This window comes from Portunus trituberculatus, chromosome 41 (genome assembly GCF_017591435.1).
Source record: "Portunus trituberculatus isolate SZX2019 chromosome 41, ASM1759143v1, whole genome shotgun sequence".
NCBI classification, from domain to species: Eukaryota; Metazoa; Arthropoda; class Malacostraca; order Decapoda; family Portunidae; genus Portunus; species Portunus trituberculatus.
Window position 1 is genome coordinate 30,604,785 of NC_059295.1, and position 24,014 is coordinate 30,628,798.

At 41.7% G+C, this 24,014-nt stretch overlaps 1 protein-coding gene across 2 annotated transcripts in view; it reads right to left on the reverse strand.

Moving 5' to 3' along the window:
• LOC123516428 (serine-rich adhesin for platelets-like) overlaps positions 1-24,014 on the reverse strand; it is a 385,592-nt gene that overhangs the window by 287,420 nt on the left and 74,158 nt on the right. For both annotated transcript variants that reach the window (XM_045275696.1, XM_045275695.1), the window contains exons 9-10: positions 8,299-8,408; positions 7,374-7,617 (exon numbers count right to left, since the gene is read on the reverse strand). In XM_045275696.1, coding sequence (XP_045131631.1) covers positions 7,374-7,617; positions 8,299-8,408 — 354 coding nt within the window. The remainder of the gene's footprint in view (positions 1-7,373; positions 7,618-8,298; positions 8,409-24,014) is intronic.

Here is a 24,014-nt window from a genome sequence, read left to right on the forward strand (position 1 = left end):
CAACGGGCAGCGTCCTCACAGAAAATGAACACCTCATCGGAAAATTCATTTTTGAAAAATCTAGTATAGAAGAAAATAAAGAAATAAGATATAATTTTTGGAAAATAAGAGAACATAAAGTAAAAAGTTTAAATAATAATTAATTACATCTACAGACCCAGACAAAAACCAAACCAAAACACTTCTGCCTATCAACTGAACTGAACTGAATACCATGTTCAGGCTATGGCAAGACAGAGCTTAGGAACTCGGTGATGAAAACTCTACAACAACCTCGAATTATTTCTGTTTCGGCCGCTAATTTTCTTTTTTTTTTTTTCTCATGAAGAAAACCGAACAAATATTGCTCTACTCATTCCTTGTGAAGAATTAACCTATGCAGAAGCGAGGTGAAATGTGTGTTAAGGTTCCGTGCTGTATTTAAGTCTCTAGAAATTAAAGATCTTGGTACACCACACAATTATGTTTTTGTCTATATTATGTTGTTAGTCATATAAACTCAAGTAACTATAAAGAAATACCATGGTAGAATAAGAACTGAAAAATACTGGAAGGAGTAAAAGCATGGTAAATCAATAGATACATTGTAATACAGTGTTTAGAGACGACTACTCTGTACGCGAGGCGATGCTGACCCACTCCTGAATTAAACCAACTTGCGAACACTGTAAATGTGACAATTTGGGTCCTCTCCTATTGACATTAACGAAAGTATTATGATTTATTCACAATAGTAATATATTATACTCAGATGGAACACGGGCCTGATGTGTTTAAGATGTTATAGTACATTTCGCACTATATAGCATCTGTTTAGGGCCGAAAAAATATAGCTTCAGGTAGATATACAATGTTATCTATAGATTTTCAGTCCTAAAGTAGGGCAAAATTACAAATATTGATGCATTTCTTTAATAGTCCTCCTTGCTTCTCGAAAAGGTGCACGAACTTAGAAATGGTTGAAGAACACTAAACTATACCCTGAGAAAAAAAATACAGATAAAATAAAAATTACCAACATCTCTATTATCACGGAGGCTAAGAATAATACCAAGACCAATTAAGTAATTCAGAGATAACGAAACGAACGACGATCACGAGAGCTTCCACGATAACAGTGTGTATGATAAGATATGATTCCAGATTCCTCAATAGCGCTCTAAGTTTCCAAGATAACTATGGCATTCCAGTTTCCTCGACAGCGATCCGAGTTTCCAAAATAACGAAGCCATTTCACGATAAAGATGCCATTTCAGTTTCCACGATCAAGATACAATTCCAGTTTCCACAGTAACGATGTGTGTTTCCACGATGTCGATTTGGTTCCAGTTCTCACGATGCGATTTCACGACACATATTGAAGTCCACTTGCCTACACAGGTACTGGGACGAACCCTTTCACCCCGTAAGGGTCCACCCCAGACCTTGGGTGCGAGTAGAGTGACACTGCCACCTTCCTGCGCCGCAATTGAAGTTCACTTGCCTACACCGGTACGGGGACAAACCCTTTCACCCCGTCAGGATTCATCCCACGCCCTTAGGTGCGAGGAGAGTGGCGCTGCCACCTCACTGCGACGCAATTGAAGTTCACTTGCCTACACAGGTACTGAGCCGAACCCTTTCACCCCGTAAGGGTTCACCCCAGACCCGTGAGTGCGAGGAGAGTGACGCTGCCACCTCACTGCGCCTCACACGGGTAGCCATGAGCAATGACCCGCCACACACCACTCCCCAAACACTGTCAGTGAGTCCTTTTCACCCCGTAAAGGACGACTGGTATTGTCAGTGCCTGCTGCATGGCGCACAGCGTGCCCTCGTTCATGGCGAGTTGTTCAGCATGGTGTCATTATAAGCAGAGGTCCCGTACACACCACTCACCACCAGACTCTATGCAAGGAGCCCTTATCACCCCTTAAAGGCCCCTCACTGCATCATCTGGTGGACGGTAGACACGGCAGACTGCTTAAGGCGACCTCTTGCCTAGTGTGGGCCGCTGCAAGTTGACGACAACCAGTGAGCTTGAAGCCGCAAAGGAAAATGAGTCCACGTTAACAATGCGATTCCACGACAGGTTATGATTCCAGTGTCCACAGTAAAGATGTGTTTGTCGAGGATAACGATCCGTTTATCGAAGCGATGGCGATGGTGAAACGATTCAAGGTATTATTACCTACACAGGTACTGGGACGAAACTTTTCACCCCGAAAGGGTCAACCCCAGTCCCGTGGTTATGAGAGCAGTGACGATGCAACCTTGCAATGCCTCACACGGGTCGCCATGAGCAATGACCTGCCACACACCACTCCCCAAACACTGTCATGAAGTGAGTCCTTTTTACCTAACCTAACCTAACCTAACCTAACCTAACGTAAAGGACCACTGGTACTGTCAGTGCCTGGCTCATGGCGCACAGCGTGCCCTCGTTCATGGCGAGTTGTTCAGCCCGGTGTCATTATAAGCACGGGACCCGTACACACCACTCACCACCAGACTCTATGCAAGGAGCCCTTATCACCCCTTTAGGGCCCCTCACGGCACCATCTGGTGAGTGGTAGACATTGATCTCTTGCTTATGGCGACCCTTGCCTAGTGTGAGGCGCTGCAAGTGGACGACTAGTAGTGAAGCTTGAGGCCACCAAGGAAAAGAAGGACCTGCAGCCAGTTCCTGCCTTGGGCCCCAGGCCGGACCCGACAGCCACCTCCTTCCCCCGTGCGGCGCCCAAGGCCGTCACGGCCCTCAACAACTTTAGGCCGAAAGTTCTCAATCGTCGTTTAAATTTTGATTCGAATATAAAATCGTCGATGGTAAATGAAAAATAGCTTTGGTCTGAAAGTGTGCAAGAGTTAGCTGATTAATGAAACAAGGTGAGGCAGCTTTGCTCCGGAGTATTTAGTGTACTTTGCATGTTGCTGCCGTGAATGTGTACGTGTTTGTAGATAACTGGATAGAAACAGTAGACCAATGGTAGTTGTGTAACTATTGGGGAACTTTTGAAAATTAGTTAAGCTTCTGGATAGAGTGGATGAGTGCACACAGGTTTGCTTGTCTTATACATAAACTGCCACCTGTAGACATAATTTTTTTTCTATTTTATGCTCTTAGAAAAAAGCAAACTTAGTTTCCTTTATTTCCCTGATCACAATGACGTGTAAATATCAATGTTTCAAATATAAGGAAACACTAGGAGAGGACCTAAATTCCCGTTGAAGTTGCCAGATTCAACAGATATCGTAATATTTCATAGAAAAGACGGTTAACTGCATATCGTATATTTTTGGATATTCTTCTGTCACATAAGGAGATATCAAGATAGGTAAAGTATTTTAAAACATGTATCTACGACAAAGAACACTATAATAGTAGAGTTAGGTTATAACTATGCATTGTGTTTTTATATACCATCTAGCTTTATTCCTGGGACAAAAATTACTTCTTCTCAATTGATAACTCCAAGTTAGTATGATATTTTCTTTCTTTCTAGGTTAGTAAGTAGACTTCAAGACACCATGAACATATGAAGCCCCGTAAATGAGTTTCTTTTCATAACTTAGAAATCAAAGTCTGATAATGAGATTGTCTATTGCTAACCAAACCGTTCTGCATAGACGTCTTCAGCGTCATAGAGACCTAATGATGATAGCTCATGGACAGTGGCCATCCTGACAGTGCGAAACCCGAGGGGGTTCATAAGAAGATTTCCAGGGGTACTTAGATAGTTGATCTAATAAAATCCTTTGCAGTACCATTCCATGTTCCATGTCATAATACTGGGGGTTCAGGTAGATGGTCTTATAACTCAGGGGTTCTTAACGATAAAAAGGTTGAGAACCCCTGCCCTAAAGCCTCCGGAAGGCTGATGCATTCGCTTTTTTGCCTGCCTGGCTGCCTGCCTGCTTGCTTGCCTACCTGTCTGCCTACCTGCTTGTCTGCCTGTCTGTGGTCCAAGATTATCCAGTCACCCGCCCCCCAAGCCGAACATATACGCACACATCACCGTTATTTAGATTGAAGTGTCGCAGTATAGCAGAAAAAACACACCAAATCTCAAGTGTGATTTCATTTACACAGGTATGAAGAAACGCAAAGGAGTGCAAAGGAAGGTCGAACTAGAATCATACACATTGGGCCTTATGGGATTATTAGCGGTTCATAAAGTACATTATTTAATCTAACGTAAATGAAGGAAGAAACATATGATTGAGTAGAGGTAAGTATGAAAGGTACTTATCCATATAGTCTCCAGAGAACATTAAGCAATTAAATGTTTGCCTTAATTTGCAGTCCATCATCTCTGTGGTCTACGAATTTAAAAGTTATGAATATCCAATGTTTTTAAGAATAGAGGCATATATTCCACCATATATATTCATGAGAAGAGCAAGCATAGGGACGAAACGGAATACTCTTTGCGTGTGCATACTGTAATGACAGGCTGTAAAACTTCATCACCTTTACTTTATACCCTTCATTTTAAGAACCCTTACTCATCTCTCCCTAACCACACAAAATACGTTCCCTCGTACTTATTGCTAGTACTGATATTGCTGTTTTCTCGCCGTCTCTCCTAATTCTTCTAAGTATCATGATGAGACCCATGTATGAAGGAGTAGGGAACACGGGAACAAAGAGGCAGAAGGATGAAGAGAGTCGATGAAAACAGTTCGGAAAAAATATTTGAAAACGAGAGGATAGAGTGAGAGGGTGAGAAACTGCGATGGAGATGGGAGGAAAAGCGTAGGAGAGAAATAACAGAAAAGGAAGGGCATGATGGAGAGAGCGGCAGGGGAAAGCGAGAGAGACAATAAGGAGAGAAAAAGTGCGAGGAGAGTGTTTGAGGTACGGAAAGGACGGGTGAGCGCAGGAGGAAATGAGCGGAAGGTAAAAAGTATCACAGAAAGGGAAGGAGGAAGGGAAAGGGGAGAACCGAAGGGGAAAATGCCGAAGTGAGAAAGAAAGAGGAAATGAGCGGAAAGGAGAAAGAGACGGTTGAGGAAGTGAGAGGGAGAGAGAAAGGGATAGAATGAGAAAACATGCACTAGATAAAAGCGAGGAAAAAGTCGATTAAAGAAGAGAAACACGGCACAAAGCAAACCCGCGACAAAAGAGGAAGAAATGATACAGAAAAAAAAACACGATTAAGTTGATAAGAGAGAGAGAGAGAGAGAGAGAGAGAGAGAGAGAGAGAGAGAGAGAGAGAGAGAGAGAGAGAGAGAGAGAGAGAGAGAGAGAGAGAGAGAGAGAGAGAGAGAGAGAGAGAGAGAGAGAGAGAGAGAGAGAGAGAGAGAGAGAGTATAAAGACGTGTAAAAAGAGAAATGCTAATTGAAACATAGGCATGAAATGAGGAAAAGCAAAGGAGGAGGAAGAGAGCGGAGGTTTGGCCAATGTTTCCTCGTAAAGAGAGGGAGGAATGCTAAGCCAAAGGGGAGGCGTGAGGACGTAAGCTGGCGAGAATTAATGGCAAACAATTAATAAGGGAAACGGAAAGAGAGAAGTACAAGAAAAAAAAAGTAAAATTTATACGGCACGAAAAGGTAAGGGGAAGGGGAAGAAGAAGGGAAACTACACATTCTACGTTTATTTGTTTTGTTTGGTTAGAAATACAATCGAGAGTGAGGCTTTAGATGCAAAAATAGAAGGAAGATAAAGCAGTGTAGGTGGGGGAAAGGAACTATTGCAATGTGGAGTTATTCGTGTGTCAAGTTCATGCAAAGCTGCTGTGACCACTTTCCTCCTGAGCCCTTCCCTGGGATGTTGGGGAAACAAGGTCCCTTCAGTGTTCATACTGGTGAAAAAACATGAGTCTCAATACTGGAGAGCCTGAGTTGTGAGTCACATAGGTACAAGCAATTTTACTTCTTAAACACACCGGTTTCGGATGGAGCAAAAGTTCATTACATACATATATGTTTGTGTATGTGTATATGCATATATATATATATATATATATATATATATATATATATATATATATATATATATATATATATATATATATATAGACACACACACACACAGACCGCCCCCCCCCCACAAAAATATATGTACTTATTGTTGTAGAAAAGAAACACATGAAACATTGTTACTAAGAAAAGTATAACTGAAGTACGTATCATATTCCCTTCCAACAAATCAACAACAGTTATATCATAATGGTTTCATTTAAATGGAAGGAAAATGACTAGTTCTATCAGTCCGAACACCTCATTTATATATAAAAATATAATAAGGTATCAAATTAGACATCAATATCTGTAAACGTTTTCCGCTTTCAAATGCACAGACAAGATCAAGACACCGTCGTTGTTTCCTTCAAACAAGTTATTGAACTCCTGGCGCACTTAGAGACTCTTGACTTTTGACCCCTTTAGCTAACGACCTTATCCGCCAGTCTGTATTGGCAACGCGGAGGGTCGCATGTTGCGCAGTAATAATGGGTGAGATACTCACGTAGTAAAATTTGGGGAGAGTCAATCGCCGCCGCAGTGTTTGAATTTATGTTTTATCGACTTCCATGGCAGACTGGTGAGGCACAGAATGTGTCCGTCCTACGACACACTGGCTGAACGATTTTTTTCTCGTTGTCACGGCAGTGAGGGTCATTCTGTGGCCAGGACAACTTTTCTAGTTTACGGAACGTAAGAAAGAGAAAATCTTGTGAAAAGGAAATTGTCCGCCGCCAAACCTATTTCGGCCTGGTCCAGCCCGTCACCTGGTTGGGTCACAGCAGTCACTCTAACTTCCCGGCCACCTTCATGACCCAAAGCCATTAAGGTGAAGTTCTGGAAAAAGTCGTTTCGCTACGCCCTCCAGATGGCGTGGCGTCATGCCAGAGCTGAAGCAGCGCCTTGTATCCCTAACCTGAGCAATTCGCGCACTACATCGCGGTTTACAATCAGATCTCATATGAAACCTGATCACTGCCAGGACTGGCTATTATGGTGTTAGATTTTGTATGAAAATGAGGAAAAATATTGCCCAATGTTAAAATGTATTTTGATAAAAAGATCCACTTTACCTTGTATGTCCAGCGACGACTTGCGAGGAAGAAGCGTTGGATTGTAAGCTCTCCTAATACACAGAGCACCGGACGGCCACATATTGATCACTTCCTCTTTAGTACAAAAATTTCTTTGTGAAATTTGGTGAGTCGCATCGTTATCATTACCTTAAGAAAACTCTTATTTTGACGTTGAAAACGAAATAGCAATGTAAGTGTGATCAATTTGTGACCATTAAAATATAACATATGATATCAAACAATGAGACGTTTAATAGAGAGGAAGACAATGACGTAAAGAGAGTTCTAAAGAAATTCAAATATCATTGTCATCGTGTCATTGTCGTCTTCCCAAAGAGATAGTCAACACTCACCCACCACGAAGAGGCAGTTCTCTACCGCTGTTTTGTATCCAGCGAGTCTATGTGTCACCCCGATGTTCAAGTCAAGGGCCATGGTGACGTAGTAGGCGGCAAGATTGTGAATAAGGGTCATGTCCACCAAAGTGTTGAGCTGGGTGACGGTGGCGCCTGACAGATTGGTAAACGTGGGCATTTCCATCCTGCGGAACACATACATGCCCTTCTGGTCTTTGAGTTCCAACATGTACTTCCGTAACTGTAGGAGAAGAATGAATGTGTTTAGAAATAAATCCGACACCGATGCAGCGTTGCACATTGACTAGTCTGCTCCTAAATCTAAATGGAGTGGAAAACGACCAATTAATTAAGCTGTTGCACTTCTACTTTACTGGAATTCTATTTCCAAACTGTGGCAATCAAGGGACCATATTTTTTACTGAATTTATCGTGTTTCAGTGCAAATGAGGAAACACGAGAGGGATGGGAGTGCAGAAGCAAGATGAGATGTGGCAACATTGCCAAGTGAAGGGCGTGCGAGTTAGCGGGTATACAGAGACTGCCAGAATTATGTCATTAAGCTTAGGTATGGTTTCTGTCAATTATCTCTCCACTTGCGGACATATAATTACGATAACACTTTCACTTTATCATTCGACAAATCTATGGATGGGTATGATAGGGACTGGTATCTATAGGCCAGATGGGTTCTTGCAATGTTCCTTATTTTCCTTTTTTTTTTTTTTTGTCCTTATGTTAAAACTTATATTACATTGATTCTATATTCTATCCCAAAACACTTACAATGAGTTTTTATATCTGCATACAACCAAATAAGCAGTACTCTTATGAATTTATCAGGTTTTCCATAACAGTACAAGGTCAATTTACAGCACGTTTTAAACACAAAGTATGGATCTGTTGCTGAGGACAGACTCACCTCCTTGACGAAGATGTGTGCGAAGTAAGTGTAGTTCTCAGATTTGTTATTTGCCAGGGAATCTTCAAACACCAGGTCCTTGATGCACAGTTCCACAGACACTCGGCTCCCTATAAACCAAATCATAACCTGATATTAGTACCTGACACACAAACAAGGGGGCCGCCGTGGTAAAGTGGAACCATGTGTGCTTTGGGGTCCGAGGGTTCTCCAAGCGCACTGGTTCGAATCCTGTCCACGGTCCGAGTGTAGTTTGGGCTTCCTCACTCGGAGCAATGGTTTCCTAGCGGATGGGCTTTTGAGATAGGAGGTACCTCAAAAAGTACTCCCTTTAGCACATGAATTCCTGTGAAAAGCCCACATGGTATAAATAAAAAAAAAAAAAAGCAAGAATCTAACACGATATTAGGATCCTGATTTAACGCTGACCAATACACAAGTTATTCGCTGTTTGATACATGGAAAAATAATACGCACCACCAGCACACTCAATCCTTGATAAATAGAAAAAAAAACAATAATAGTACGTCTAATATAACCTTCCTTGCTTTTACTTGTGTTTTTTAGGAAGATTATTAGCTGATTTTCAAATACTAACAAAATGGCTAACCTATTAAGATCTCGATCTACAAGTTTATCTGGAGGAGTGACGTGATTGAGGGCTCGGTGGAGGAGAGGAAAAGTGTCACATCGAACGCCTGTGTCACTTCCAGGAAATGCAGATTATCTTTAAAGGTTAGAGACACGAACTGTCTGCTCGCTATGCCTCCTCCTCCCTTGGCTGTGGCGACGCCTTCCGGATTCCGCGTTAATGAGACACGTAAAGGTAAGAAGGGATATGATCACGCTTACTTCACCACAGTTATCGTGTATGTGTATGTTCTCCCATCCTACAGTGAAAGGAGATTTTCTTTAACCATGGACGCAGCAGTCATAGTAAAGAGTTTACCCTCACCGGGTGTTCCCAAAACAATGGAGTGGGATGACATTTTTTTTTTTCTTTTATATTACTAAAAAAATACATCAGGAAGACTAGAATTTGGAGCCTTCGATAGGGAGTCTGCACTACTCGGCGGATCAAGACTTATTTTTTTTAGACATTAAGCATAAAGGAAAAGTGATAGGTAATAGATCTTCCATCTTACCATACAAATGCGGAAACACTGACTTATCCAAGATTAGAAGGTAAAGTACATACGTTGAAGATCCTTGGAGATCAACTATCAAGGTTTGAATTGAAGTGCAAGTGTTACAGTAAAGGAACACTGCAAGAAATTTCAACTTCCTTATAGCTATGGGATACCTTTTCCCAATAATAGTTCATTCCGTAATCAAAAATTAAATCTAAACAAAAGCACAAACACAAATATCCATGGTATATTCTCATGTGAGCTCAATTGAAAAGTTTCATTAACAATGACTGCAATTATTCAAACATCAGCAACATATTTAGATCTATTGTTATTATTACCGCTCAATGCGCGCGAGTGTGGTGTGTGTGTGTGTGTGTGTGTGTGTGTGTGTGTGTGTGTGTGTGTGTGTGTGTGTGTGTGTGTGTGTGTGTGTGTGTGTGTGTGTGTGTGTGTGTGTGTGTGTGTGTGTGTGTGTGTGTGTGTGTGTGTGTGTGTGTGTGTGTGTGTGTGTGTGTATCGTCTTTAATTTCCTCAAGGCTGACTGTCTCAGTCCTGTACTTTGATCGTTACTGATGAGAAAATGAGGTGCGCCTCCTTGTGTTAAGCGTCTCCTTGTCTATTTCTTTCGGGAAGCCTTTGACACAAGACTTCAGAGAGAGAGAGAGAGAGAGAGAGAGAGAGAGAGAGAGAGAGAGAGAGAGAGAGAGAGAGAGAGAGAGAGAGAGAGAGAGAGAGAGAGAGAGAGAGAGAGAGAGAGAGAGAGAGAGAGAGAGAGAGAGAGAGAGAGAGAGAGAGAGAGAGAGAGAGAGAGAGAGAGCTTTGCGATTTTTTTAAACCGTATTCAATCACCAATATAATAAAGTTAAAAGTTAAAGTTCGTTGGTTTTAACTCCAGTATCCATCACATCTGATGCTTTCCAGAAAGGCAGCCAGGTTAACCCAACTCCCTACTGTGGCATCCCATCCACAGCAGCAATCTCTGAGTACACAGCAGTAACCTCCCAAACCCGAGCTAATTTACGAGTAGATCTGCCAACCTTAGCAATGCCGTACCAGCGCGTCACCGTTGTACTAAACTCAATGTATTGCTAAAATAACTTGATTAAAAAGGCAACAAAATTTTATCATACTTTCAGACTGCTGTGCATCTGTATTACTAGCTAGTTGTACTTCCCACATTGATTTTCATTATCTAACAACGTAAAATACAAGAATCATAGACAGTGACCATAAAAATACTCAGAATTATTTCCTTATACTTGGCCTGTATTTCTTTACACGTAGCACACAGCATTGCCATAGATGCGGGAATAATTGGGTGCTAATGGTTCGGAAACTTCATCTATCTGGGTAAACATTTGAGAAATCCAGTTAGTGTATCCTCTTTAGCAGTGTGTCCTTGAGGCTTGTATGAGGAAACCTCTTCTATAGCCTTTGCTTAGGAATATCCACATGTAACTACATCATCAGTACTTAGTTGTTTGTGGTCACGGACTGACAAATACGAGTAAAATAGAAAGATTATATATATATATATATATATATATATATATATATATATATATATATATATATATATATATACACACACACACACACACACACACACACACACACACACACACACACACACACACACACACACATATATATATATATATATATATATATATATATATATATATATATATATATATATATATATATATATATATACACACACACACACACACACACACACACACACACACACACACACACACACACACACACACACACACACACACACACACACACACACACACACACACACATATATATATATATATATATATATATATATATATATATATATATATATATATATATATATATATACACACACACACACACACACACACACACATATATATATATATATATATATATATATATATATATATATATATATATATATATATATATATATATATATATATATATATATATATATATATATATATATATATATATATATATATATATATATATATATATATATATAAGAAATCGTGAATATTCTTCTCCCCTTCATTCCCACAAGTCCCAAGCATTTATCTACGAGAAGGTTACATTGTTTACCAATGAAAGAGTTGAGACAGTAAAATGTATTAGCTAACTCTAGCAAAGAGAACAGAAGAGCATAATCTACGTTTACTCTCAACACTAACGCACACAAAAAGATTTCATCATACACACAGACACACACGAGGTACAGGTTTGGTTTTACTCACAAAGTTCATAATCTAATTTCACCTTGCCTCCCACTTCATGGATTCAGCCTTTGTTCCTGCCATGAGTCATTTCCCTCTCATGTTTGCTGGCTTCATTGTTGTGCGAGGCATGCTTGCTCAAGACGTAATTTGTTCAGCTCTGAGACTGTTGATTATTTTGCCCGTGTTAATGAGAAAAGCGGGGAAAAAAACTAAAAAGTGAACCATTTTTGGCAGGACAATATGTGAAAGTAAAGAAAATCACTCAAATCGTGAAAATAGAAGTGATGAGAGAGAGAGAGAGAGAGAGAGAGAGAGAGAGAGAGAGAGAGAGAGAGAGAGAGAGAGAGAGAGAGAGAGAGAGAGAGAGAGCCTAACGAACACAGACGTAAAGGGGAGAGACTGAAGGAGAAACACACTTTTCAACGCAACATGACAGACAGGAATTCATTTAAAGCGACCCCATTATTTCCAGCCATCAACCATTGCATCCACTTGTTACCCTCACCTGCCATTCCACCACTGCTGTCAGCCTCCACCACAGCCAATCCGTCCATGACTACATCACCGCATTCCACTGTCACCCTTTTCAATAGCCGATCCATCTACCAGTCCACAATCCCATTTCTATTCCATCTCACAAGACACAAAGCATTACACTCATCCACATTCATCCACATCACTATCACAAAGTTCAGTCACCAACTCATCACCCATCAGTCCAAGCATCACTATCACTCCACGTCAACAATACTGCCACTCTCACTCATCTTCACCATCAGCTACCCACGCATCACCACGACCACCGCCCAGTTCCTATTGACTTGACGCATCCACCCATCCGCACTTCCTCCTCTTCCTCCTCCTGCTCCTGCTCCTCCTCCTCTTCTTGCTGCTCACCGATGACCGTCCATTCCGTTCCCCATCCACCCACTCCCCTCCCATCCATCGCCCCGCCCCGCCCTATCCCGTCCCTCCCAGCTCCGCCTTGCTCCTCTCTTCCTCCAGGCCACTCCTCTCCCCGCTCCACGAAGCGCTACCCCAAATGAGACACTTGACGCCACAAAGGAAGGAAAAAAAGAAAAATATCGGTTGGAGGAAATGAATGGTTCTGACGAGAATTTGACGGTGGTTCTGAAATGTCTTTAAGTTTTCGTCTTTTCCTTCGTCTTTTTCCTTTTTTTCTCTCTTCTTCTTTCTTGCCTTCCTCCTCTCATACCTATTTCTAAAACCGAAGTAGCTTCCACATAAATGACTTATCCTTCTCCTCCTCCTCCTCCTCCTCTTTTCGTGGTCTACTTCAGTCGCTCACTCAGTTATTTAATTACCTGATCATGTAATTATTTCTTTACTTTGTCTGTCATTCAGTCAGTCGGTCAATCACTTGATCCCTCCCTCACTCACTCAAACATCTGTGTCAGTCAACATATCACTGGGTTATTCTGTCATTCAATGTCTCTTTTCATATTCTGTTATCCACTTTGTATGTGCACCAATGTTTGCTATTTTCATCTTTCTCTCGGTATATGTCTGCCTGCTTGCTTGCTTGCCTGCTTGCCTGCCTGCCTGCCTGTCGTGCCTCAAAGCTATACACTCGGGAAACTTTCTCTATCTCGACATGTTTTCCTATCAGGATTCTATCAACGTTTCCCTGCAAGCTAAGCAACAGCCAACCAGATCTCTCTCTCTCTCTCTCTCTCTCTCTCTCTCTCTCTCTCTCTCTCTCTCTCTCTCTCTCTCTCTCTCTCTCTCTCTCTCTCTCTCTCTCTCTCTCTCTCTCTCTCTCTCTCTCTCTCTCTCTCTCTCTCTCTCTCTCTCTCTCTCTCTCTCTCTCTCTCTCTCTCTCTCTCTCTCTCTCTCTCTCTCTCTCTCTCTCTCTCTCTCTCTCTCTCTCTCTCTCTCTCTCTCTCTCTCTCTCTCTCTCTCTCTCTCTCTCTCTCTCTCTCTCTCTCTCTCTCTCTCTCTCTCTCTCTCTCTCTCTCTCTCTCTCTCTCTCTCTCTCTCTCTCTCTCTCTCTCTCTCTCTCTCTCTCTCTCTCTCTCTCTCTCTCTCTCTCTCTCTCTCTCTCTCTCTCTCTCTCTCTCTCTCTCTCTCTCTCTCTCTCTCTCTCTCTCTCTCTCTCTCTCTCTCTCTCTCTCTCTCTCTCTCTCTCTCTCTCTCTCTCTCTCTCTCTCTCTCTCTCTCTCTCTCTCTCTCTCTCTCTCTCTCTCTCTCTCTCTCTCTCTCTCTCTCTCTCTCTCTCTCTCTCTCTCTCTCTCTCTCTCTCTCTCCTCTCTCTCTCTCTCTCTCTCTCTCTCTCTCTCTCTCTCTCTCTCTCTCTCTCTCTCTCTCTCTCTCTCTCTCTCTCTCTCTCTCTCTCTCTCTCTCTCTCTCTCTCTCTCTCTCTCTCTCTCTCTCTCTCTCTCTCTCTCTCTCTCTCTCTCTCTCTCTCTTCGTTTTATCATTGATTTATCTTTTTATCCTCCACCTCCCTTCCTTTCTCTTCTTTTTCCCGTACAGTTCTTCCTTTCTTTAGTCAATCTTTCCCATTCCTTCTTCCCCTTCCAGGTAGGACCATTATCTGACCACCTTCTATCTGACCGCTTCCCATTTCCTCCTCCTCTAGCCAAGGTCCCAAGGTTACACTGTGAAGGAGCCACACCCAGTCGACCCTCAGAGCTCCTCACTCTATCATCCTTTAGCGCCTTCCCTCAAGTTTCAACTCCCTCCTTTTAGCAGAGTAGGAAGGAAATGAACGATAGACTGGAAACTCCTCCCCTTCCTCCAGCTCGTCCTGTGATGGTTATTTGTGATCTTGATATCTGAGACGCTGACAGAATAAAACAAACAAAAAAAAAACATGATAAAACATAAAACCCTCCCAGGACATCATTAGGACACATGGTCGAGAGAAATTGCCGAGGAACGAGAAGTCTGGGAGGACGGAGAGTATGTAAGAAATGGTAAAGGACGAGATGGACTGGCCACACCACCACGGGAGCGTTAAGCAAGTGTGTCCAACTAATGAAAAAGCTGCCAATAACAGGAGTTCCACCCCGGTCTTTATTATACTGTAGATTCTGCCGCGAGAAAGTTTAATGGACACCAGTAGACGCGAGGACTGTTGAAAACGCCTTGCTTCCGCCCAAGGACGAAACGCATTAAAATCTGCTTCTACAGAATCCAAAGTTACGTCCAAACACTTAAAACTATTTAAATTTCATGAACGTTCGTCAAGGTGCAGAACTAATTCTAAGTGAGTGAGCTGAGAAACTTCCGGCGACTGCGACACTCACTGCTTGATTCTTGCCGTGCAGAGGACTGCAATTAGCCGTGAAGCGAGGCTGAGGAGCGAAAGGACTTGAGAGAAGTGAAATATCATGGAATGCTGTGTTCGGTAAAGAATATATCACGAAAGAAGCGTGAGATCTATCTACATATTTCGTGTTGTAAATATAAGCTTGCCTGTGTACTTCATGCCACACAGCGTCCAGGCGTAAAACTATTTTCTTGGAGTCAAGTAAGCATCTTCCTTATATTTGCTAATTCAGGACTAGAGAAAAATAAGTGTAGAACCAACTTCCTTCCTCATTGCTAAATTTCTTGTTCATCATCCGTAACAAGATGTAAATGAACATTTGATCTTTCTTCTTCTACTGCTACTGCTACTGCTACTGCTACTGCTACTACTGCTACTACTACCACCACCACCATCAACATCTTCCTGTTATCCATCAAACCTCTAAGCCTCTCTTAAGCTCCATCATCACACAACAACCAGGGACTCAACAGGTTCACACGACTCCATCTTGGCTTCATGACAGATCTATTTTTGCTACGCCTTCCACACACACACACACACACACACACACACACACACACACACACACACACATATATATATATATATATATATATATATATATATATATATATATATATATATATATATATATATATATACTTTTTTCAGCGCTTCTTTACAAACTCCAGGGATCCATCAGAGCGGGTGACAGTGGCGACAGCTGCGGGCATGGCGCGCCTGGGGCTGCCGACGAGGAGTGTGAGGGAAAGAAGTGACGAAAAGAAGGATGGAAGGAGGGATCGGGGACATGGATGGATGAAGACGAGGAAGGGGTAGTAAGGGGTAGGGAAAGGAGAGGCAGCTAGGGAGGGAGCAGAGGACGCAGACGACCTTCCCGAAAAAAAAAAAAAAAAAAAAAACAAGATGAAGATGAATACGGACAAGAAGGAAATAAGAAAGAAGTGACAACGATCTAGCAGATTGTGGAAAAAAAGGAAATTATGAAATGAATATCAAAATGTTTCAACAATTAGAAACTGAAGGAATACTTAACGTAAAACATACACCGACACACACACACAAAAAAAAATAATAATGATATTTAGATGAGATACAAAACAAAATTAAAACTAACTAAAACCATCAAAACGTAGAAAAGAATCTTAAGAAAACCGCAAGAAATACGAAAAACTTGATAAAAATTAATGTCCTAAATTCTTTGCCACCTACTTCTAAAAAGCCTCCCCCGGCAGCTGTTCGCTCCAGCACGACAGCCGAGATAGCCCCACCAGCGCCCTCGCCACACAAGGCCGCCCTCTCCCTCCCCCACCTTAAGACTTCCTCCCTTGATGAATGGGTGAGGGCAAAGCCTCCTTCCCCTCCATTCTCTCACCACTGCCAGAGAGGAAGGAAAGCGATAAGTTTTGTGTCAACTTGGCGAGGATTAACTCAAATGGGATGAAGGAGAGACGCAGGAGGAGGAGGAGGAGGAGGAGGAGGAAGAAGAGGTGGTGGTGGAGATGGTGTGATGGTGGTGGCAGTGGAGGTGGAGGAAGAAGAGAGGAAGTCGGCAGATGCTAATGACGGTTGAGAACTGGGGGAAAGTGGAGAACAAACACGTGAAGTGGAGAGAGAGAGAGGGAGGGGTAAGGCTGAGGCGGAGAAGGGAAGAGAGGGTATAAGAGTAAGGAAGGAGAAAGGAGAGGAGTCAAGGGTACGAAGCTGGAATACTTTATTCTAATGGCTCGTGTCATCAAACGCTAAACGTCGCATTTTTCAAGGCCAAGCCACGGACGGAAAGACGGGAGAGAGAGCTGGTACCGGTAAGGAAGGCAGGACTCAGTAGAGGAAATAAAGCGACGGACGGAAGCTCATCACCTTGTCACTGCCTTGGTGTCTGTGGCATTGACTTCCCCGTCCCTCAGCAGCAGCTTCACGCTGGGACGCTGATCACCACTGGCTCACCGTGTTGACAGTGAAGGGAAAAGAGACTAGGACCAAGTGAAAGGAGATTAATACAAGGTTGACTGAGGGAGACTGCAAATATAGTAAGCAATGAGAAAGGAAAGAGGAGGACAGGGGCGAAAATTTAGGACGAGTAAAGGAAGAGAAAAGTAACTGGAACGAGACAGAAAAAATATGTATACTATTCAGGGAACTCTATCGCTGATGGAGAAGAGTGATAAGAGAAAGGCAAGGACGAAGAAAAAAAGAGGAAGTTTTCAAGAAAGAGAAAAGCCACCAAGACCAAGAAAAAGGAGACTGAAGCAGGAAACTCTTGTGGCGATTGAAGGAAATTGGAAATATAGCAAGGAATCGCAAACAAACAAGAGGATGGGAAGAAGAAAGGATGAAGGAGACGATAAAGATGGTGAGAAGATATTAAGGAGACGAAAAATGTAATATCAAAAAAGACTAAAAAAAGGATGGAAATACAATATAATGAAAAAATATTTCAAAACACTAAAGAGAAAAGGAAGAGGAATATTGTTTTTGTAAGGAAAGGAACTGACTGCCAGACTGATGAAGGAAGACTGGAAATATAAGAGAAAAGAAGCTAAGTAAGAGGGGGAAAATGAATTAGGGAGAGGGGAAGGAGGCTGGGTGGAAAGAAATGAGATAAATGACAGGAAAATGAGAGAAAATCGAAGAGTGTTGAGGTGGAACCGATTTGAGGGAAAGAGTTGAGAAAGGCGGAAGGGTAAGACTAACTGAGAGAGAGAGAGAGAGAGAGAGAGAGAGAGAGAGAGAGAGAGAGAGAGAGAGAGAGAGAGAGAGAGAGAGAGAGAGAGAGAGAGAGAGAGAGAGAGAGAGAGAGAGAGAGAGAGAGAGAGAGAGAGAGAGAGAGAGAGAGAGAGAGAGAGAGAGAGAGAGAGAGAGAGAGAGAGAGAGAGAGAGAGAGAGAGAGAGAGAGAGAGAGAGAGAGAGAGAGAGAGAGAGAGAGAGAGAGAGAGCAAGCAGGGAGGCGGCAAAACATGAGGCAATCAATTACCTGCTCGGCACCTCGTCACCGTCGGGGCGGAAACGGGATTCGAACCGTGGGAAATGGCGGGAGGCGAAAACTGAGAGGGGAAGAGAGAAAAAAAAATAAATAAATAAAAAGAGAGAGGTGGAATATATGGATGATTCAGGAGATGGACTATGATTCACCGCATTGTGTTGATGGGGAGTCCACACACACACACACACACACACACACACACACACACACACACACACACACACACACACACACACACACACACACACACACACACACACACACACACAGGAGGGGCGGCGCGTGACTGTGTCCTGGTCCAATAGAGGCTAATGAACGCTCTCCAATACCGCTGAACAAAGACCTGAAAGAGAGGGAGGGAGAGAGTGGGACAGACCCGCCGACGCCCAAAGACCAGGTTTCAGAGCACGCCCGCTGAGAGCCCGCCTCGATAAGGACTCACACCAGCCATGCACGTACGAGGACTCAAAAATGGCCACTCTAACACGTTTACCCTCGACACCAGCCACCCAAGCACACCAGCACTTAGTATTCACAAAGAAACTGCTAACCTACTTACTGCCTTTACATAGGTACACTCAGCATCAAAGTAGCCTCTACCACCGCTACCACCACCACCACCACACACAGCCTCTCTCTGGTTCGCCATTGGGCCCAAGTAATGAACCTTAACCAGCAACATAATCTCCTCTCGCTGCATCCCGTGACGCGCCTCGCCGCCGGGTTCTGCTGTTCATTAAGGGATGAGGAGCAACTCGGGGAGGGACGCACGGGGAGGGAGGGCGCGCAGGGAGAATCCAATACAAGATCTAATATCGGACATAGATTTTCCTCGCGCACGAGATGCTCATAATGAGGACGCTAGACAATCACAAATGGCGCTCCTCTGTGTGAAGAAAAGGCTCTTCATATTTCGAATGGGCTCCTGAAAGACTTCCTCCTCGCAGACTCAGAAGGATCACACGTCGCGCCGCGTACACGCCATGTCGACCTGCTACTGCCGAGGCAAGAGTTAAGAGGATAAGCTCCACAACCCTCACTACACTCCTCCTTCAGGAAAGTTACTTTACTTGCTGGCATGAAGTTTGGCGCAGTGATCTTGCTACATGCAGACACACGAATTATAGACAGGAATAAACTGGTATCTTTTATATGAAAGGGAGTTTCTGATGTAGATTCAGTTTATTTTACAACAGCATTTTGCTGTGGCATAAACCACTTGAACCAATGAACAGGTGGAAACATTCACTATTGACGACTATTCTATTCACGTGTCCTCCAATTCTAAATTACTGCACCACCATCTTTGATATAAAATGAAATTTGGTGGCTGGATGCTCTAAAACTTGGGAAAAAGGGACCGAAGGAAAGATTTACTTCATTTCTATAATCTTTAATCCTCCGGCACAGCATACGTGTCACCGCCACAACAATGCCGTCACTGTGCTCTCTCTCTCTCCAACGTCATCTGCACAAGGAGGGTCCTCGGTGCCATGCAGTGCAGGTGGAGCCAGGCATCTCTCATTATAAAAGTCGTCTAAAAAGTGCCCTACAATCATTTTCACTCACTACAAGGAAAAATTAAAATACGCTCTTTATTTGATGGGAGAGAGCAATTACACATCGGCCCAAACATATTAAAAGTGCACTATTATATCGGGAATAGAAAAAAAACAAAAACGATTGGTATTACATTTCCAGAGTCAACTACTGACTAATTGCTCTTAAAAGCATCGTGTTGCGCTACGTCCATTTACATTATAAAAATTATTCTATCGTTATCATCATCATCATTATGATTATTACTGTTATAATTACCGTTATTATTATTAATAATATTCATATTATTATTATTATTATTATTATTATCATTATTATTATCATTGTCATTTTTAATATCATTATTATTTTCATTATCATTATTATCATTGTTACTATTATCATAATTATTGTTACTATTACTACCATTTCTTTAATCGTCATTATAATCATTACTATGACATCCACATCAACCATGATCAAAGAAGGACGGAGGACGACACAAGGCTTCACATTATAGATTCCCTCTGCCCTCGTCTACATCATACGTGATACAGCACGCCATCTTGCCAGCCTTCCCACACAAGCACCACAGATTGAAAGATATTCGGCCAAACACGCTGATTCTTGATATACGCTGGGACTCACTCTGCTGGACGTGGTGGCATTGCTTTTGTTGATACACGCACCACTGGCCACACTGTCTCATCCCTTGTGTTCGCTGCTGAAGTAAACACACCAAACAAGGCAAACACAAGCAGTGCGATTCGGAGTAAACACTGAGTACCACACGGGGATTTACTTTGATAAGGGAAATGACGGCACAACTGAAAACATGAAAAGTCTACTTGCAAAAACACATGCGGAAAAAGGCAGTGGAAATAAAGGAAATCCAAAGGAAAATACCAGCAGCCCCCAAAAAGCGACCAGCCAAAGTAAACAAAGCAGCGACCAGTAGATTTAGATTCACTGAGAGCTTATTTATACTTGTGCTGTGGTTCACTGCAGCAAAAAAGGCCTCGCGAGTAGTGATGGAAGGTTCATCAACACACCCACGCCTATTGTTTTGTCACTCACGCATCACGGCTTCGGAAAGGCGTCTAAAAACATGACGCGCTGAATGAAAACAATTTCTTTGACGGTATATTTTTGACGAAGAACAGTTGATGTGCGGCCGGGAAGAGTGAAGCAACAGCTAGCGGAGGAGGAGGAGGAGGAGGAGGAGGAGGAGGAGGAGGAGGAGGAGGAGGAGGAGGAGGAGGAGGAGGAGGAGAAGAAGAAGAATTCAAAGTATCTAAAAACAGACTATAGATATCAGCTCTTTTAAAAGTCAGAAATACCAGATATTCTATGTGATACTTAACTGATCACTGAGGAAAAAAGCCGAGGATATACATGAATAAAAGATTCCAAATATCTTCTCATTGAACTTGAATACAAAATCTACAATCAAACCTTTATAATACCACAGTGATAACAGAAAAGACACGAAAAAGCAAATAGCAGAGCGCAGGATCAAAAGACAAGGGCATGGACACAGAAAGCCGATAAGACGCGAGTGACGTGTACAGATATGTGACAAAAGCGGCCGTCGCTCTGCTCTCTTATCGTAGCTCCTCCTTCCCGCGTGTCGATATTAGCGATGAGAAGTTTGCTACGATCTAGCGCAAAGATGACTCATCGGCACCGGATTCAAGTAAACAGTGGATCGTCTTTGGAAAGACTTTGGGGGTTCAAAAGGATGATTAATTATTTGTTGTATTTTTTTTTTTTTTTCATGGGATTTGCTGTGATGTGGCTGTAAGACGAGTTATCGGGACTCGTATGTCAAATATTTGAAACGTTTTGGCCCTTTCACAACAAATATTTTTAAAACGTCAGAGTTTTTGTATTTATATGAGGAGCGTCAGCTAATGTTGCAGAAAGTATATATAAAGAGAGCTCGTTCAGAATGCGACTCCTAAAAAAAAGATAAAACTTAACAAAAGATTCATGTTTTGTTAAGTGTCTCAATAATCTCCCTTTTCCAGCAATATTTTTTCTGATTTACACAATTTTTTTTATCTTTTTTCTGTATTGGTAGAGAATTCTTGCCAAATTGTCACTTAAAAACCTCCTTGTGAACTCCAATATTCTGTTAAAACGCCAAATGTTTGAGAATATTACCCTGGTGTGTGTGTGCGTGCGTGCGTGCGTGTGTGTGTGTGTGTGTGTGTGTGTGTGTGTGTGTGTGTGTGTGTGTGTGTGTGTGTGTGTGTGTGTGTGTGTGTGTGTGTGTGTGTGTGTGTGTGTGTGTGTGTGTGTGTGTGTGTGTGTGTGTGTGTGTGTGTGTGTGAGTATCAGTGCAGGTAAGAGACTAAAGTGTAAAGGAAAGCCAACGTAAGTAGGATGGCAAGAGTTACGGTAAGAAGGGTAACAAGATTAAGGTTAAGTTAAGGTAAGAAGACTAAGAAAGATAAAGAGGGATGAATTTAAGACTACGAAGGTTAAGTAAGGTAAGAAGACGAAAATAAAAAAAAACAGGAGAAGATATGAAATTCAAGCGAGGAAAGACACACAAGAGAGCAAAAGGAGTAAAAGTCATTTAAGAACATTATAGTATGTCAAGTAAAATTAAAAAGAAGGGAAGAAGAACAAGGAAAAACAATTGGAAACCACTAAAACCATCATCAAATTAATGCAAAGCGATACAAAAAAAAAATAAACGAAATGGAGATAAAACAAAACAAAAGCAAAGAAGACTAAGATAGGAAAAAAAATTTCAAAGAAAATTAAACAAGGATGAAGAATACAGTGCACGGTACAGCAAACCCTCATGGAACAACCTCTCGCTTCCTCAACTCCTCTTTAAAACCAACTCCCGCAGCTCTCAATTTACTGACATTTTTTTTTCACGGCGCTGCCGCACACCATGAGATCAGACGCGGCCAGCCATCCCGCACTGCCTCGATGACCCCAGCGAAGCGGCAGTCTCTTGTCCACCTTCCCCCCACTTACACAAACACTAACCGTGGCTCATGCTCGCTCGCTTACCGTCAAAAAAGCTATCAGGCTCTTATCATCTTCCTCCTGACCCTACTCATTTTTCCTTTGTATTAGATCAACATTATTTGCTTTTACTTTTATCTAACCATATAGTTTCATTTTGTTCTTATGGATATTAACAAGTGTTTTGAAGTACCAGTCTTTGATGATAAACTGTTATCTTCGGTCAGAACGGGGATTTTTTCTTGAATTAGTATAGCCTCTCCGAGTGTTCCTATCATTGATCATTTTCTACATGCGGGTATTCAGAGGTGATATTTTCTTTTGAACAGCCTTTGACTATGAAATGCGGTTCTTCAGCCAGCACGGAGCATTAAGCTTGACTGTGTGGCTTCACTAGTGCTCCACTGTTACCTTTTTACTCGTCTTCTGATAACTATGAAATCATTAGGATAAATCGCTTGGGTGGACACAAAAGGAAAAAAAAATATATAAATAAGAATCTCTCACCTATAAAATTATACAAATAAGTATTTTAAATACTGGAGTACGAAAAAGAAAGCCTTCCCAAAAACATGTACATGAAAATGAGGATTAGCAAGCAGCTCAAGTGTTAAGTCTGTATGCGGCATCCCAAGAAAGCACGAACATATTACATTCTATCAAGTTTGGATATACCTCCCCCTTCGACGAGCTTAGATTGGCTTATAGGGATGAGAAGGCTTACCAACTTCTTTGAGGTATTGATTAATAAGTACTGGCAAAGTTTTAATTAGTCTCTCCAGATTCTAACGGGTTACTGAAGGACAGAAGACGTGAAAGTGCCTGGTGGGAGGGATGAAGACTATACGCATTTCATTCTCTCTCTCTCTCTTGGCCTTCTTGACTTCAAGGTATGATTGTATCAAGGGCAGAAGGACAATAAAACATAAAAAACTGGGATGCATCTAAATCTGTACTTTGATGTCTCTTTCCAACACCAATTTAGTTCAGACGGTATCAGTCATAGTTCCTAATGTTTGACCATATTCCTAATTAGGATAAGAGACGAATATAATATATATATATATATATATATATATATATATATATATATATATATATATATATATATATATATATATATATATATATATATATATATATATATATATATATATATATATATATATATATATATATATATATATATATATATATATATATATATATATATATATATATATATATATATATATATATATATATATATACACCTTTTTCATATTGCCTTTTCTCCATTCGTATACATAAAAGATGAAAAATAGACATTCATAGTATAACCTATCACATTGATTTCGTATCGCCTATCTTAACCGTGTATAGTATCATATTGTAATATAATGATTCGTACTTTGTTCGTAATATGAGATGTGGCGGAAATTGATGTCAGGGAGAATTCCTAATGCGACTCCCTTTCACTTCCAGCTCACTTTCCCAACACTTACAGCTCTGTCCTCTCATGACAGCGCCACTCCCACTCA